At 51.1% G+C, this 19,063-nt stretch overlaps 1 protein-coding gene across 16 annotated transcripts in view; it reads right to left on the bottom strand.

Moving 5' to 3' along the window:
* The window catches only part of VGLL4 (vestigial like family member 4), a 161,462-nt gene that overhangs the window by 19,709 nt on the left and 122,690 nt on the right, over positions 1–19,063 (bottom strand). For all 16 annotated transcript variants that reach the window (XM_045163867.1, XM_045163874.1, XM_045163864.1 and 13 more), the window contains one exon: positions 16,746–16,935. In XM_045163867.1, coding sequence (XP_045019802.1) covers positions 16,746–16,935 — 190 coding nt within the window. Of the gene's footprint in view, positions 1–16,745; positions 16,936–19,063 lie in introns of those variants that run through there.

A 19,063-nucleotide genomic window follows, 5' to 3' on the forward strand; every position in this document is an offset into this window, starting at 1 on the left:
TCATCCCCACCAGCAAAACACAGCCCAGACGCATGTTTCCAGGCGCCTGCTGAAGCATTCTGGTCCCTTCTCAAACACTTTAGAAGGCTTTTCCATTAAAAAAAAAAAAAAAGATTCAATGACTTGACCACTTCTCAATTTAAAAAAACATCTATTTCAAAAACACAGTAAAGTTGAAAAGCAAATTTAACTTAGGAAGACGGTTATTTTCCTAACTCATTTGATGGAGGGTCCCTAATATGAAGTTGTAACATCACCAATAGACAGATACACATGCTACTTAAAAAAAAAGACAGAAATCACAAAAGAAATCCAAATGGCCAATAAAAATATGAAAAGATTAGTCAAGTTTCCTAGTAGCAGAAAGAAAGAAAGAAAAAAGGAAAGTTAGAACAATGATTCTCCCATGAAACCTGGAAAAATTAACAGTTAACGAAAGGTCACCTCCAGGATGCTGTGGGTGATGGACACATGCAAACAGTTGCCCGTGGGAATGTCCGTCAGCAAACCCAGAAGAGATGAGCTGGCAGGACGCAGGGAGGCAGAAACGGGCGCCACCCAACCCAGAAACCCCACTTCTAGAGACAAGGGCCATGTGAGATGTGAGCAAGAATGGAAGCCCAGAGAAGCCGCAGAAAGACCACAAACAAAGCAACCCTGTAAACAGCCTCAGTGTCTGCATTTGTTAACAAGTTTTTTTTTGGTCACAAGCAACATCAAACAAGGCTTGCTAGCTGAGACACAGTGGAGAACCTACTGGAAAGATACTCTGCTACACTTCTTGGAAACGAAACAAGAGGCAAACAACCAGCGCTCAATAAGAGAAAAGGAGGGGGAGCCCTGGGATCAGGGGCAACCGGAGGAGGAAGGCGCCCGAGTCTGGGCAAGAGGCCTGCCTGGGGACACCCCGCCCCACCAGGCGCTCCAAGTTCAGGTGAGAGAACCCACAGTCACCAGCCTGGTGGGTCCCACATCCTCGCCCACCTCCATCACAGCAGCACCACGGAGTTGACATCGGGGCTCAGAAACTCAAATTAGACATCCAGTGGGCTTCCCGGGTGGCAGCCGTAGTAAAGAACCTGCCTGCCGACACCAGAGGCGTTGCACTGAGATCTAAGATCTTGGGTTCGATCCCTGGGTCGGGAAGATCCCCTGGAGAACGGAATAGCAACCCACTCCGGTATTCTTGCCTGGAGAATCCCATGGACGGAGGAGCCTCGTGGGCTACAGTCCATGCTGTTGCAGAGTCTGATACGACTGAAGTGACTTAGCAGGAGCACTGTGCTGCTGAAAAGTCAAAGCCCAACCCTACCCTCCAGCTCCCCTGCTCCCCGAAATGCTATGAGTTCCCACAGTCAATAGCGGTCACCTGAGCTTTGAATGAGTTATTTCTAAGAGACTGAGGTCTCGCAGGAAAGTGGTCTATTAAGAGTTCTGCAGGTTTAGGGAGGAGAGGACAAGGGCAATGCCCCTCCTCTGCTGTGAACGAGGGAAGGTGCTGGGTTGTTGGGTTTTTTTAATTCTTTTTTTTTTTTTTTTTTTTTAAGTAAAAGTGTTGGAATTGTTGGCTAGAAAAAGAAACGAGCCTTTGGGCAGCAACAGAAGTACAGGAAAAGGTGCTGAGTTTTATCTTGGAGCTCGCAGGGACATTTACGTCTGTTTCTTACTGCTCAGCCATGTCCTGTTCCTGACAGACCCTGATGCTGGGAAAGACTGAGGGCAGGAGAAGGGGGCAACAGAGGATGCGATGGTTGGATGGCATCACCGACTCTATGGTCATGAGTTTGAGCAAGCTCCGGGAGTTGGTGATGGACAGGGAGGCCTGGTGTGCTGCAGTCCATGGGGTCGCAAAGACTCAGATGCGACTGAACAACAGTGTCCTGTTCCAATTGCTTCGCCTCCTCCTCCAACTTGACTTCCCTTCCCCATTATTTCTGAACTCACGCTCCCCCCCAACCCCTCCTGTGTAACAGCCACTCACATCCTGAAACGTGGTTCATTTATCACGTAGGATGTCATCGCTCCTAGTGTGGACAGACAGGCTCCCTGCCGTGGGTCCAGCTGGTTCCAAAGGGTGACCTCCAAAGGAGGGACACCCAGGGTCATCCCTGCCCAGGTCCCTGCTTCCCTCGCCCCCCAACTACCCACCCTGCAACACAGGGAAAGCTATCCTCGATCAAAGACCACTGGAAGGCATGACAACAAAACCCTATCTAACTGCACCCTGAATTGAAAAGAAAACACCCATGGAGGCACTGCTGAAGGCGAACACACGTGGGGTGTTAGTTGGCATCCCTGTCTACTGCACACACCAGACAGAAAGCGAACGGGGCCGCAGGGTGTCACAACTAGTGAAGACACATGTGTTTGCACGGCACTGGTTGTTTTCTGTCTGTGGATCCCAACTCTTCCCAAAGTTGGTGGGAGGGGCGCTGGGAGGACAGCAGGTCACATGACCACCAGATGTGGTGGCGTGCTTAGAATGATCAGTTACAGTACGGCGGCCAGGGGTGTGAAGGGGAGCCCAGGAGACGGTGGTAAGCGCCACGCCACACACGCTAAGATGCCCCGGGCAGTGACAATGCTGCTTTCAAGACGGACGTTTCGCGGCGGGAGGGCCGCCCAGGCTGCCCACCGTGGGTCTGGGGAGGTCTCTTCCCACACCGTGTGGAGCTGGCACAAAGGCGGGCGTTTGGGTGTCTTCCTAACATAACCGTAGTCACAGAGACTTGTGAGGACTGACAGTCCAAGGAAGCCATCCAAGGAGAATAATTCTGGGCAAGGGCGTTTAGGACAAATCACCGGAGTCCCTGCAGGTCACCCTGAAGAGCCTGGGTTTTATCTCACTGTCAAAAAGGAGCTAGAGCCACTGCCCACCCATAAACACGGCCACGCCCTCCACAGAGGCGCTCAAGACACACAGGCTGATCACGGAGCCACGTGGCCATCACCCCTTTCACCAACGTCTCTACTGCCAAGGTCGCTCCTGTGTCTCGGAGAAGAGGGAGCCTCCGCGTTAGTTGCCTGACATAACCTGCTCTGGGGCTAACACACCCGAAGTTGTTGCTGTTCAGTTGCTCAGTCATGTCTGACTCTGCTATCCCGTGGACTGTAGCCTGCCAGGCTCCTCTGTCCATGGGATTCTCCAGGCAAGAATACTGAGTGGGTTGCCATTTCCTTCTCTGGGCGATCTTCCCAACCCAGGGATCAAACCTGTGTCTCCAGCATTGGCAGGCGGGTTCTTTATCACTGATCCCAGAGAGCCCAATACCCAAAGTGGTCTCCCACAATAAACACCACAGTTCTATTGTAAGATAGCTGAAAAACATTTTAGCTTTGAGAACCTTTTAGGTAGATCTGGGAAGACTCCAGAAGGAGTAAACACTTGGGCAGGGGTTTGCTTGCTTTTCTAGTGTGGACAGAACTAACTCTCTCCACTGAGAAGAAGGGTCCAGCCATCCCCCTAACCTGCGAGAGGCCCCCATCTGAACTGGATCTCTCCCTTCCATACATCTCACCCGATGCCCACACTGGGATCCAAGCGAGGTGCATAGGCAGAAACAGAAAGAAGAGCAGGGGGGATTCATTCACACAGTAAACTCCGGAGGCTTATTACTCTCAGTCCACAACTGGGATGAGAGCATTTGATCCAAAACCTGCATCTCAAGGAGAGGCAGTGATCCAGATTGTACGAAGCGTGCATGTGCCCAGATACTAGGGACCTGCACATTTCTGCCTGTGGGGGGCGCAGACTGTGGGGAGACAGCGGGGAGGAGCGGTAAAGAAAACAGGGGAAGCAGCGGGAATGGGAGTCTGTCCCAGGGGTGAGGGGGGTGGGTCTCTGAACTAAACATCAAGGGTTCACAGGAAAAAAACACAGGCACAAGAAGAGGGGCCACTCAGGACTTATTAAGTGTTTGAAAGTCATTCTCACCATCCCTTCCAAAGGGAAGGATGTCGACAGTGCATTCAGAGTGACACGTTTCTTGTGAACGCTTCCTTAGTGCCTGGAAGGCCTGCGGCACCGTGCTGAGTGTGGGTGGGACAGACCTGGGTCAGAAGCAGCAAAGTGTTGTTCTGTACACAGAAGCGTCTGCGGCGACGCAGCAGGAACCCCCCTTGCCGAGAGGAGGAGGCAGGAACAGGGACCGAGGACGGGGGTGGGCGTGCCTCAGCAGCGGGTCAGAAGCTCCTGCAGGCGGGGGTCTGCTCAGAGTTCCCTGGGGCTGCCTAGGGGCCCCGGCAGAGTTCCGAGCAGAGAGGAAAGCTCCAGAAACCTTCCTTAGCATTTAAGTGCCAAGACCAGTAAGGAGGGCGCTGCCGTGGGAACGGGGGTCTAAGCCACGGCCACGGCCAGGAGCCTCCCAGAGGACATCCAGGGCGACCAGATTTCACCAGGGGCAGCGATGATCACACGTGGGAAAGCAGACGGAAGAGACGGCGGTGACTCCAGGGCAAGTGGAAACACCCCGCCGTGGAGACAGGGGCAGGCCTGGCTAAGCGCTGGCGGAGACAGGAAGCTCTAAGGTCGACGCCAGTGGGGCAGCTCTGCAGGTGGGGGGAGCGGGGGACACACAGCTCCATGGGCACGGAGGTTGAGCCCCGGCCAGGCATAAAGGCCTGGGAACCCTCCACCTCTAGTGGGCGTTCACGCCGGGAGCTGGCCCGTGTGTTCCCTCCAGGGTTTGGTACAGTAAGCAGGATAGGGCCCGGAACACGCGGTGATGACGAGCCTGTGAGAGCGCCTAGGTGCAGGAGCCAGATTACCAGGAGGGGGGCCTGCGAGGGCAAGAGAGGGGGCGAGGAAGCCGGGCAAGGGGTCCCCCCGGGCCTGGGGTCGTGAGGGCACCAGGGAGGGGCGGATGGAAGTTCCGTGACCGCTGACGCTCAGGATCACAGCCCTGGACTGGGGTGCGGATGTGGAAGGGGAGATGCTCTGTTCCCTGGAAACAGCTCAGAGTGGAGAAGCCAGCGTCGGAAGGCCGGGGAGGGGCACGCCGTCAGGGAGAAGGGGCTGGGCTCCCCCATGTCTCCGGCCTCAGGGACTCTCCCTGGAACACCCAGCATGGAAGCTGGCACCCAGCAACCCCAAATCAAGGGATCGCACCGTCATCAATCTAAGCCCGATGGCACCCGGGCCTCGTGTGTGCGCGCGCGTCTGTAACATCACTTTGAGACCAGATAAGACGCCCACGTGGCCTGGCAGGCATGCTCCCTAGGATATTGCTGACGGGGCTCATGACAAAGGACTAGGGGATCCCATGGCGAGTCACGCTGGAGATTCCCTGCACCCCAGACTCTCAGAGCCAGCCTCACGCCCACCACATGGGCAGAACCCGGAGCCCGGGTCGGGTGCTTCCCAAACTCTGGCTGGGGAACACTCTCCCCATCCTTCGAGCACTGAGGCAAGATGGTCCTCAATGGGCAACGGTGCTCCAAGTCCCGGAGCGGTCCTGAGGATACAACTCCTGAGGAGACAGAAAAGCCCAGACCCTCCCTGGACAGGCTCAACCACAGGGACAGGCTGGGGGAGCAAAGAGGGTGGAGCCGACGACGGGCCCCCTAGTAAGTGCCCCAACCCACTAGGAGCTGGTCTGCCCCATCCGGATCCTCTGTGCGGCTAGTCACTGCATTCTCCTCGAGGGAAGGCAGGCGGGAGGTAGAGAAGTCAGAGGAGAGTGCAGGGGAGCAAACTCCGCTTCCTGCAGGCCTCTGGTGCGGCCAGAGACGCGGGCCCAAAATCTGGATCCGCTGGTTGGCGGGATTCCGACCTACGTCCCTAACCCACCCCTTGACTGCAACACGGAGCTCTTTAATCATACTTTGGAGACAATCTGGGGAGAAATTTCAAGAGAGAGAGACAGAGGAGTGGGAAGACAGACGGGGGTGGAGGCAGAGCAGACAGCATGCGTGCCTGAACCCAAAGCTTTAGCAAAGACGCTAGGGGACCGCGCACTGCCGTTTATGAAACAGAAACTACCCCACACTCAGAACTCAGGGCTTGGACACGCAGGGACGCAGAAGGCGACGGGTTTATAGGCGAGATCCTAGGAGAGAGTCCAGGAAGCACCCCGACTCTCATGCGAGGCCACTTCTGAGCAGTCCTCCTGGTCCTCAGGCAGGAGTGCCAGGCCCTGACCTCATGACAGGCTGGCTCTGCGTCCTCAGAGCAGCAAGGCCGATGGTCCGACCGCATGGACGCAGGGCTGCTGTCGGTGTCCCCAGCTCAGAAGCATCTTCACGCAAACAGCGCCCGGAAAACCCGGAGAGTCAGGGCAGGAGGGGGAACCAAACCCTGTGTGGTTTTGTTTCCTCAACTTCTCAACAAACGCCTCTGACTTAATCCATCCACCCAAAAACACTCCCCCACCCCCCACTTTAGAGTCGTCTTTAAACAGTGTCTTTACACATGCTAATGAGGCTTCCCCAACGGGCCCCAAAGGCTCTTCAACGCCTCTCTAGGAAACCAGTCCTCCTTTCTCAAGGTCCTCGGCCCAACGCTCACAAGCTCTGTGAAACGGAGGCGCCCAGAGGTCCGCGGAACAGACAAGAAGGGACCGTGACGACAGCGCTGGGTTCTGCTGCCCTGACTGCTGGCACGCTTGGCATTTCTTCACCCTGCGTCTCATCCGGCCAGAAGAAACCCAGGGCAGGGCGGCCGTCGGCCTGCCCAGCTCTCGGCAAAGACTCTTAAGGCAGAAACGCTGCCTGCTGGGAAAAGGCTGATGTCAGCTCTTAAGAGCAAGGCTCCCGGCTCGGATAAGGAGGTCTTTGTTTTCGGCTGAACTGTGAAAATGAGAAAATGCCTCCAGCCTGACAAACTAGAAACCCACACAACACAGGTCAGGCCCGTGACCTTTCTTTAAAGGTACCACACTTCATTAGCAAAACACTTGCAGGCAGCACACAGCTGTGCCTTTAAGGGCCTGCAGAGCAGCGGGAAAACCACCTTTGCTTCCACCCCAGGCAGGCAGCAAACCCCACCCCACCCCCAGGGCAGGGCCAAGTCAGCCCCACCAGAAGCACTTTTTAGGCTCCACCTCCCTGAACCAAAGCCTTCATTACAGATCCAGGCTCCCTTCTCCTGTTCCTTTCAAAATGAATACACATACTTGCTAGACACTAAGGAGGATTTCAGAGTTAGTTATTTAGGATAACTGAAACTAAAGGCCATAAAATATCCTCTTAAACCCCAGAACACTTGTGGGAAGACACGCACGCCTGTGTGTTGAAAGTGCACAGCAGAAGATAGAATCTGGGGGCTAAAACTTCCCAAGTTCAGACGATGCCAAGAAGGATGTGGGAGACAGAGAACGCACATAGTTTGAGGGATTCTATTTCGAGAATTCTTGATTTATGGAATCTGGAGAGAGGAAAGAAAAAGTGTCTTCATGTATTTAAAGCAGATTATAAAATGCCCTGGCCTGAATGTTTTAGGCTAAGGCTGGAAAGATCCCCTGGAGAAGGGAAAGGCTGCCCACTCCAGCATTCTGGCCTAGAGAATTCCATGGACTGGATAGTCCATGGGGTTGCAAAGAATGGGACACGACTGAGCGACTTTCACTTTCTATTGGTCTGATAATATTGGTGATGGCTCAGCAGGTCAGGGCTTCCCTGGTAGAAAGCCCTTAACAGCTGGTAAAGAATCTGCCTGCAACGCAGCAGACCCAGTTCTATTCCTGGGTCGGGAAGATCCCCTGGAGAAGGGATAGGCTACCCACTCCAGTATTCTTGGGATTCCCTTGTGGCTCAGCTGGTAAAGAATCCACCTGCAATGCGGGAGACCTGGGTTCGATCCCTGGGTTGGGAAGATCCCCTGGAGATGCGAAAGGCTGCCCACTCCAGTATTCTGGCCTGGAGAATCCCATGGACTACATAGTCCATGGGGTAGCAAAGAGTCAGACACGACTGAGTGACTTTCACCTTCACTAAGTAAAGAATCTACCTGCAATGCAGAAGACACAGGAGATGTGGGTTTGATCCCTGGCTTGGGAAGATCCCCTGGAGGAGAAAGAGGCAACCCACTCCAGTATTCTTGCCTGGAGAATCCCCTGGAGAGAGGAGCCTGGTGGGCTGCAGTCCATGGGGTCACAGTCAGACATGACTGAGCAACTGAGCACACAGAGAGACCTTAAACAAGAACACGATTCCAAGAGCCCTTTCCTGAGCATGAAGGAAGAAACCCTTCCCGGCTCGCATGGGGCTCTCACCTGCACAGAGACCCCGTTCCATTAGGCGTCTTCAGTGGGAGGGTGAGCAGCAGCACCCCTGAAGGGAAGCCTCGCCATGCAGGGCAGATGCACCCACCTCGCTCTCTCACTTAACGACAAGCCCTTCCTCGCCGAGGCCCCTGCACCCAGCCACTGCTGCCCCGGTGCCTACTCTCCGCCTGCCATTGCCCGGAATCCTTCCGTTGGGTTGAGAACGCACACACAGCACATCATCCCAAACCACAAGGCGTTAATGTCCTATATCAGCCAATTCACAGCTGCTGGACACGTGTGCCTTTCAGTATGGCTCTAAGATGGTTCCTAAGAGTGCTGGCTGCAGGAACAGCCAGCCTGGGTTTTGATTCCTGGCTCTGTTACCAACCAGCTAGCTTTGTGACCTCGAGCAAGTTACAACCTCTCAGTTTTACCACCTGCGAAAGAGGGGCATTCACAGGATCTCAGAGCTGAGATGACGCACGGAGTGATCACGCCCACGGAGCACTCAGCACAGTGCTCAGTACACAATCAGGCTTGACAGACAGTCATGGTCATGACCAAGCCCTAATACAAAGGCTCTTGTGATTCTCTGGATCCTGGGAATCCTGATCTAGCACCACTCTCAGGAATGAGAAGTCTGACCCTCTCCAAGGCTTATGTAGACATGGACACAGCACTAACATGCTCTGCCTATAAATACATATTACTGTTTACATAATAAATACATGTGACTGCTTACCTTTAAAGCCCTAGTTGCTAGTATGTCAAGGTACAAAAATAGCCCCAACGTTTCAATTTCCTCTAGGGGCAGTTTTTTTTTTCAATTACACTACAGTTGATTTTGGGCTTCCCTCATAGCTCAGTTGATAAAGAATTGGCCTGCAATGCAGGAGACCCCGGAAGATCCCCTGGAGAAGGAAATGGCAACCCACTCCAGTCTTCTTGCCTGGAGAATCCCATGGACAGAGGAGCCTGGGGGCTACAGTCCACAGTGGTCGCACAGTCAGACACAACTAAGCGACCAACACACACATACATACTGTTCTCCACAGTGGCCGCTGCAGTCTCCATTCCCTCCGGGTCTAGTTTTAAATTGAAATGAGGAATTGCTTCCTTTACGTTCATGAAGTTTGTGGAATGAACAGTCCCTTGGTAATGCATGTCCATACACATCCCCACTAAAGGTACTAAAGAGATACAAGAAATGGAGACACAAAGGAAACGTGGCGATGCTGCCAAGGAATATGGAGGTACTGGACTAGGCGCTCCTGAGCACTGAGGTGCCATCTACACCATCAACCCTACTGCAGGGAAAAGGCTCATTTTAGTCCGTAATCAGTGAGGCTTCTTTGTTTTAGCAGAGCTGCTATTACATGCCCAGAACTTGATTTCAAAGGGCTTCCTCCAACTTGCTGGTCACTCTGTAGGAATTACTGGTTTTGAGCCTGGTTTTCCTCCCCTTTTTCTGTTCATTCCTATGGGGTCAGGAGGGAAGTGACTAAGGCCAAGGGAGGAAAAAAAAGAGAATAAGCAAGGGAGAAGGAAGAGCAGAGAAGGGAGGAGACCAGCAGCAGAGAACCCTACCCTGGAGAAGCACTCAAGGACACACGGGATCGGCTCCCTCAGACTCGAGGGAGACCTCGACAGCACGGCCGTGGCAGGGAGACAGTCTCGGGGGCCACGGGTCACCCTGGGCAGGAGCTCAGAGTAGCAGCACCACCAGGGGGGGCCGGGGGTCCTTTGCGCGGCCCTGTCTCCTTCAGCGTGAACTGTTAACACGGGCTGGGCGGGCGCAGCCCTCACGGCACCAGGCCAGTGACCGAGGCTCTGACCTCAGCGGGCGCTTAGGGCTTTTGCCCCGTTGGGAGGCCAGGGGCAACTACTCTGCACGTGTACACGCCACTGATCAAAAAGAGCTCCTCCTCCCACTGGGGTATGAGCTCAGGACGCACAGTCTCTGGATAGGGGGTCTCATTCTCAGTTCAACACAGAAATGATTTAGCACCTGTCACACACGAGAAGGCTCAAGTGTCACCCCAACGATGTGCTTCCGACTTTTAGCGGCATGTCACCCCGTCTCAGGTGAGATGCAGGTGTGACGTGACCACGTGATGACTGCTTCCAGTGTTGCGCTTAATCCCAGCTCGATTGCTGTCACTTTGGACACATTATCCTCTCAAGTTCAGCTTCTGACACACACACATACCCCCCGCCCCCCATCTTAAAGGGACACATTGGCTGTGAGGGTTAAATGAGGTAACACACAGTGTCTGGCAGAGGGAGGGTCAGCACAGAGGAAGCACTCAGTATATACATTCCCTTCCTCTCACAGGTAACCGAGTGAACAGGTCATACACCCATCACTCACACACACAGGTGCAAAGGGGGTAGATGGCACTCTTCAGCACACAGCTCTCACCAGGCTCTACCAGCCAAGCAGCCTACACCAAGTCTCAAAACCAGTATAAATTTAGCATGCATCAACTGTTAAGCCCTCAAGAGTTTTAAACTGTATTACAAATACACAAGATGTCACAAATGGGCAACATTATCCACTGCAACAGTATTATTATAAAAAATTAAACATCTGAACAAAGGGGACTGGCTGGACCAACCTTGGCACGTGCAGGCCATGAAGTACTATGCAGCCATGAACAACAATGAGGACCTGGCATGAAGAGATGTCCAGGATGCATCATTGAAAATACCTGAGCTCACGTGAATATATAAAATATGACACTGTGTGTGTGAGAAATAAAGGGACAGAAAACATTCACATACCTGCTTATTTACACACACACACACACACACACACACACACACACGAAGGGTAATCACCTTCAGGGGGAGGGAACAAAAGTGGTGAAAGACACAGGGAAGGGAATAATACTTCTCTAGTACTTTTCAGTATGGTTTTGACTTTTTTTTCTTTCAGTCTTATTGAGATATAACTGACGAAACATCACTGTGAAAGTTCAAGGTATACAGCAGAATGACTTACATATATGCTGATACGATTACACAGTCTTGGCTTCTAGAAGCATGCTAATATTTTACATATTCAAAAAGTGAAATCAACAAGGATGGAAAAAATCTCCAATTGAGTGCCAACAAACAAAGAGATTTTAATAAACACAACACTGAAAGGGGTGGGAAAGTAACTTTTGAAGTTGGTATTAATACTTCAAAGAGGCTACTGAAATTACAGCCTCGGCAAGGTCAGTTTAGTCACTCAGTCGTGTCTGACTCTTTGCAACCTCATGGACTGCAAGACACCAGGCTTCCCTGTCCATCACCAACTCCCAGAGCTTGCTCAAACTCATATTCATTGAGTTGGTGATGCCATCCAGCCATCTCATCCTCTGTCATCCCCTTCTCCTCCTGCCTTCAATCTTTCCCAGCATCGGGGTCTTTTCTAATGAGTCAGTTCTTCACATCTGGTGGCCAAAGTATTGGAGTTTCAGCTTCAGCATCAATCCTTCCAAGGGACTCTCAAGAGTCCTCTCCAACACCACAATTCAAAAGCATCAATTCTTCAGCACTCAGCTTTCTTTATAGTCCAACTCTCACATCCATACATGACTACTGGAAAAACCACAGCTTTGACTAAACAGACTTTTGTTGGCAAAATCATCTCTGCTTTTTAATACGCTGTCTAGGTTGGTCATAGCTTTTCTTCCAAGGAGCAAGCATCTTTTAATTTCATGGCTGCAGTCACCATCTGCAGTGATTTTGGAGCCCAAGAAAATAAAGTCTTCCATTGTTTCCCCATCTATTTGCCATCAGTGATGGGACTGGATGTCATGATCGTTTTTGAACATTGAGTTTTAAGCCAACTTTTTCACTCTCCTCTTTCACTTTCATCAAGAGGCTCTTTAGTTCTTCTTCTCTTTCTGCCATAAGGGTGGTGTCATCTGCATATCTGAGGTTATTGGTATTTCTCCCAGCAATCTTGATTCCAGCCCAAGTTTCATCCAGCCCAGCATTTCACATGATGTACTCTGCACAGAAGTTAAATAAGCAGGGTGACAATACACAGCCTTGACGTACTCCTTTCCCTGTTTGGAACCAGTCTGTTGTTCCATGTCCAGTTCTAACTGTTGCTTCTTGACCTGCATTCAGATTTCTCAGAAGGCAGGTACGGTGGTCTGGTATTCCCATCTCTTTCAGAATTTTCCACAGTTTTTTGTGATCCACACAGTCAAAGGCTTTGGCATAGTCAATAAGGCAGAAGTAGATTTTTTTCTGGAACTATCTTGCTTTGTCGATGATCCAACAGATGTTGACAATTTGATCTCTGGTTCCTCTGCCTTTTCTAAATCCAGCTTGAACATCTGGAAGTTCACAGTTCACATACTGTTGAAGCCTGGCTTGGAGAATTTTGAGCATTACTTTGCTAGCATGTGAGATGAGTGCAATTGTGCAGTAGTATGAACATTCTTTGGCATTGCCTTTCTTTGGGAGTAGAACGAAAACTGACCTTTTCAGTCCTGTGGCTACTGAGTTTTCCAAATGTGCTGGCATATGGAGTGCAGCACTTTCACAGCATCATTTTTTAGGATTTGAAATAGCTCAACTGGAATTCCATCACCTCCAGGAGCTCTGTTCATAGTGACGTTTCCTAAGGCCCACTTGAGTTCACATTTCAGGATGTCTGGCTCTAGGTGAGTGATCACACCATCATGGTTATCTGGGTCATGAAGATCTTTTTTGTATAGTTCTTCTATACAAAAAGAGTTCCTCAGCACAGGGTGGGGAAAAAATCTACAGATCTTAAACTCTTCTTAGCAGGTTTGTTTTTCAGAATGGCAAGGGAGCAGCAATTCTGCCACTCTGGCGTGTACCGCAGGACGGAACACTAAAGGAGTCGATGTTGGAATCATGGAGACATGATGATGGATTGGGAGAGGGGAGGAAGAGCTCTGCGGAGTTGGATTAGAATTGCAGTATTAAAGTGAACCCAGGACTCCCCAGCTCCTTCCACTGAGTTTAGAAACCAAGCTTTCTGTGATGGCAGAAATGTTCTGTGTGTGTGCTGTCTGATGTGGTAGCCAAGAGCCACGTGTGGCTATAGAGCTGGAAATGGGGCTAGTGTGACTGAGGAACTGAGTTTTTAACTTGATTTAAAGTGAAATGTGAACTGTCACAAGCAGCCATTGTCTACTATTAACACACGAGACAAGTCACGTCTAGAGGCAGTGACATCACACTAACACTCAGCACCCAGATCTCGGCTTCTAAAGACCCTTCCCCACTGCACAGAATCGGAGCCCCCGCTCCCGCTCTGCCCGGCCCCGAGAAATGGCTGATTGAATGGCTGGTGCAGAAAGCTTACAAGGTAAGCATGTGGTCTGCCAGAAAGCAACAAAGGGCTTCAAGGAGGCGGAGGGGCTCATCTCAGAAGGACACATGAGGCAGTTGCAGGGGCTCTTATCTGCCAAAATCAGGGAGTTACAACTCACCTAAGAAAAAAGGAGCCCTGGAGTCCATACGCATGACAGACAGGTGACAGGAGAGCTCGTCCACATCAGCTCACACTTGAAAACCAGGGTCACAGATGAAATGATTTAGGAAATTGATTCCCGTAAGACGAATCCCACCCTAACACTTGCCTAATACCTTAATCCACTTTCTTTCTAAGTGGCAGACAGAGTACTTTCCACTTCCCAAGCAAGACATTCATGATCTTCACGCTTTTCTTAGGCAATAAAGAAAACCAGAACAAACAAACAAACAAACCAAAAATATTCTCAGGGTCACCCTTTCAATAAGCAGTTCAAACGACCTGGAATTCTCAATTTCCAAATTCTGGAGAAATCACTAGGGGAACCTCTGCTCTCTCCCCTTCCTTCCCTAAAGAAAGCAGAAGACAGTTAGTCATACTCTGTAGCTTCCTACCCTGCCTCAAGCTTACCCTCGCTCCAGTGGAAAATAACTCAATATGATGGTTATGTGAAATGCAGCCAAGCATACATCTTTGAGACCCCCTCCTCGCCACATGTCTAGAGGAGGAAATGGCAACCCACTCCAGTGTTCTTGCCCGGAAAATCCCATGAACAGAGGAGCCTGGCGGGCTATAGTCCGTGGGGTCGCAAAGAGTCAGACGCAACTGAGCACCTGTCCTCTTCATACGAATCTGCAGTTTAGTATAGAAAACGTTCAGGCACGGGAAATAAAAAGGAGTGGGATGCACTACAGTTTAAATGGCAAACGTTCCACCAAATCAAGCAACGCACTTACTAAGCATCCTACCTCACGAAGTCCTAAGAGGAGAAGTATCTTTTAAACCTGCCTCCAAAACTAATCATCCGGCTCTTGGAAAACATGCATGGCAAAAGTCTCACCAAATCAAGCAACGCACTTCCTAGCTACCCTACCCCATGGAGCCGTAAGGGAAGTTATCTTTTACACTTGCCTGTAAAACTAGTCATTTGGCTCTTAGAAGACAGGCACAGAAACCTCAGTAATGTTCCTGACATGAGGAGCTACCCCTCGGTGAACAAGTGACGCTGCACATCTTTCGTCCAGGGGGTTGGCCTGGGGGGCGCTGCCTTTTCTGTTCTTCTAAACCTATGGTATAAGGACATCAATTGTGAGTTGCATGTGAACTCCACAACTCTTTGTCTATTACCGGCACTTTAAATTTTTACAGTGTCCTCACAGAACCGGTGCATCAAGGTCATATGTGCAACCACAAGATCATTTTCTAAATGCTTTGACAGTCTAATAATATCAGTAATGATGGAAGCTCTGCTTACTAGCTGCCAGGCACTGCGCTCAGCATTCATCCTGTGTGAACGGAACCTACTCCCACTGAGAAATAAGGAAGCGGGGATGAATTTGAACCCATAACCCAGTTATGACTTTCAAACATCACATTCGCCATTAACCGTGTTCTGGTTTCCCATCATCCCTGATATCTGAGTAATGGACTCTGTAATAATAAAAGCAGTAACTCTCATCAACTGTCTATTGCACTGTGCCCAACTCCGTGCATATTTCCACTCTACTGCTCACAACTGTTCTACACACGAACTTACAGCCGCGCCACTGTAGAGAAGGGTATCGGGCCCAGATAAATGAAGTGATTGTCCAAAGCCATGCTGGTAAGTAGCAGACCTGGGATTTTAACTAAGGCATGTTTGATCACAAAACACACTATCTCACAGCCAACTCCCTTTTTTTTTTTTTAAAAAAAAAAAAAAAAAGATCAAATATCTCTTATTTGGGTTTGGGGAAAGAGAGGATTCCTGGTGACAAAAGAATGAACTGCAAACAGTTGAACGCCGAGCATCTAAGTTATGAGCCTCCCCTGTTTGCAAGAGGTCATTGTTGTGCAGAGCCTTACTGCTGGATTCCTGATCGTAGCAAATTCCAGGGCTCCAGACTGCAGGCTCAGCCTCTGACTAACACTACAGTGATTTACCGAGGATAAATACCACTGTCAGGCTGTCTTATGACTGCACACACAATCCAGCGCGCTGGAATGCAGGAGATGCCGAGGGCTGCTGGCGCGCTCGGCGCCCTCAGACCACGCGAGGTCCCCTCCAGACTCTGAGCTCCACGCTCCTGCCAGCAAACAGCAGCATCCTCGGAAGAACTAGGGAAGCCGAGCATCCTGAATGATCGCTGTGCGCTAACTCACACGTGTAGAGGGGAAAGGAACAGGGCCGTTCACCTCCGTCCTCCGCCGAGACCCCAGACTCTGACCATACCCACCCTCGCGTGACAGCCAGAACAGCCTCCCCGCAGCAGGGGGGTCTCTGAGTCCAGCAAACATACGAAGCAGTATCCACTCCGTCCGCAGGGTGTGTGCTGTGAGAAACACAATGGGGGGGGTGGGGGGAGCAAAAATAGGGCACACGGAAGCACACAGGTTTCCCAGCACAAATGTGGTGATGTCACACAGAGTCCAGCTCTCATCTCAACAGAAGAGGACACTGAGGCAACTCGCGTACAGCCTGCAGGGCGCAGGCACAGACAGGGGAGCAGCGCCCCCCCAAACCAGCCCCAGAACCACCGGCCACCTGTAGACCGCTTCTCGGAGGGCAGGAGCCGGCCTGCTCAGACCCAAACACAAAAACCACCCTCTGCCATGGGAAGGTCTCAGCTGTGTGCCACGAACACACTGGTGAGCCTGCATGCCTACATCTCAGGCAGCCGCCCGTTTCCCAGCCAGGGTCCAGGCGCTGGCCTCTCTGGTCACTGCCCCGGCCCCTAAGGACACTCAGCGGGGACCGGTCCCCCCCCCCCAAGAAGCACCTGGCAGGGACCAAGCAAGGGAGGCAAGTCTCCCCTATCACCTCCCAAAGCCGCTTGAGGCAAGTTACCACTGGTGGGGAATGCACACGAACGGCAGACACGTGGGAAGGAGGTCACCTCCCCTAAGTTATTAAAACCCGTTAAATGGCCCCTCCAGGCAGGGAGCGGGAGGGACTAGCAGGCACCTTCTCCCTTCAGAGTCGGCACAGAGCGGCCGGAGAAGCTCCCCACAGGCCCATGTGAGCCGGGCCGGCTGCAGAGAAGGGGGGCACTTACAGGTGGGGGGCGAAGATGCGACTCATCTTGGAAGCATGATCACCATCACAGTCCAGGTCGTCGTCGCCGGGGTCCACGCTGAACTTCCTCTTGCTGGGACTGATGGGCGGGGGCCCCGTGCGGTGAGCGGTGAGGGCCGAGGCCACCGGGAGGGTCTGCAGCCGGGGCTCCCCTCGGAGAGCAGCTTCACCTGCGCAGAGACAGAGACATGTCACCAGTCACCAGGCAGGAGAGATGCTCCCGCCCGCCCCACGACTCCCGGGGGGAAGTTGCTGGCAACGTGATGGGCCGCCCTGGCGTGCTCAGAATGGGCCCAGGCCTGCGGTGAGCTGCCAAGCATGAGACTTTCTACATAAACATGGTTTCCCAGCACAATTGCTCTCTTCTCCCCCAGCTTTACTGAGATATAATTGACATATAACGCTGCACGGGTTCACGGTGAACCCCGTGATGATCTGATACGCTTACAGACCGCAAAAGCATCACCCCCCCAAAGCTAACACCTCCATCATTACATCACATAACCATCCTCTCCCCTTCAGCAACTTTTTAGGGTCTAGTTTAAAATAAAAACTTGCAGTAAAGTAACTAGGGAGTGCTGACCATGAACCATCTCAGGAGTTAACTGAAAACATGAAAGGTCTTTTGACTCATGGGTATTCAACTGCGTTTCTGTAAAAGTATGACCTAACTGTAGCATCATTAAAACACTCACCTCACTTCTCTTGCTTGTTACATTTTTATTATGTTTTTGGCATATTATTTTTTTTTTTAAGAATAAGGAAATTTTATGGGCTCACAGTTCGCATATTTGCCCCCAATGTTAAAATAAACAAAAATACATGGTTTAATGGGAAATAAACTGTTTCTTAGAGTACACTGAAACCTGCATGTTACAAACACTATGATTATGATCAGCACTAAGTTTCTGTGTGTAATTTGTCACAAGCTAGCGCACAGGTGTGGTTCTCAAAAGATTTCCAAAGCCAGACACTCGCATCAGAGTTCACATTTCGATCTGATTCGGCATCTTGGGTGTTTTTCATTCCTGTTTCAGAAAGGCTTTGAGCGAAGAGCTAACTTTAGGCCTCCTTATGAATTAAAATAATCATAACCTTTCATTATAAGAATGGTTATGTACCTTCTAATATTTATAAGTGAGAGTAATAGTTACTTTTAAGAGCAAACTTCAAGTTTTCTAAGTCATGGAAGGGGGAGGGAGAAGGGGAGGGTTTACCTAAAATTCTCACAAATAATAACCCCTTTGTTGTGCTTCTGATATTTGGCCTCTCAGGCCCGACCATTTCTGTTTCCACTTGGGTCACCGTGCGAGAGTCATATTGGGATAAAGGCCTGCGGAACCTAAGAAAGGCAACCTTTGATGCCAGACTAATGTTCGTGTCATCAAAGATGCGTGGACAGTTCCAACAGCCGCTGGCTCCACACACACGACAAGCATGACCCCATCAGGGAAGGGAGTGAGGGGAGTTAAGAAAACACAAGACACCTTCTTCGTGTTGACCAGGAAAAATAAAAATTTTGCCAATTTAGTCAGCAGGATATAAACTAGCAAACATACGGTCACCCATAAGCCACCTCCTGTCAGGATTTCTTTTAAGGGTTCTGGTCCCGAAGCAAACTGGAACTTTCCATCTTAAATAAAATACCTAAAAAAAAACAAGCCCTGGGCTGGCTGGTTACCCTCAGAAATTCAGCAGGATTTTGGTTGACCCTCTACTTCCTGTTAAGTCATTTCTGGTTTAAACAAACAGCACTGCTGATATCTGTACCTCGATAAACCAGAAAATACCCTAAGTCGGCCCCTCCTCCACAGAGCATCAGCAGCGCGGCTAACTTCTGGAGGAGCCCCGGTAAGACCCCCAGGAACTCAGCCACTGCAGACGAAGCCTCATCCACAAGGCCGAGCGCCAGCGCGCGCTCCGCCCAGTGTTCCTCCACGTCCTTGGCAGGATACGCGGGCTGAGGAGGACTCCGTGTAGACCCCTGGGCTTTGGGAGCCATTTTGTTAAGATGCCAGATGTGTGGCAACAGTAGTTGCCATGGAAAACTACCACCAAAGCAACAAAGGAAGAGTCACTCCCCAAAAAAGGAGTCGCTCATTACACAAGCCTTCGCCGTGACGCGAGAAGCACAACCCTTGGGGTAAGAATTGCATTCCCGCTGCACTCCCCAACTCCCACCCTTGTACAAGTTCTTGGGCTTGTCTGCGTTTAAGTTCATCAAACGGAGGCGCTGGTGTGTGCCCTGGTCCACAGGAATGGATCTTTTGACAACACTGGAGATGGGGGAACTGGCGG

This window comes from Bubalus bubalis, chromosome 21 (genome assembly GCF_019923935.1).
Source record: "Bubalus bubalis isolate 160015118507 breed Murrah chromosome 21, NDDB_SH_1, whole genome shotgun sequence".
In the NCBI taxonomy this organism is placed as follows: Eukaryota; Metazoa; Chordata; class Mammalia; order Artiodactyla; family Bovidae; genus Bubalus; species Bubalus bubalis.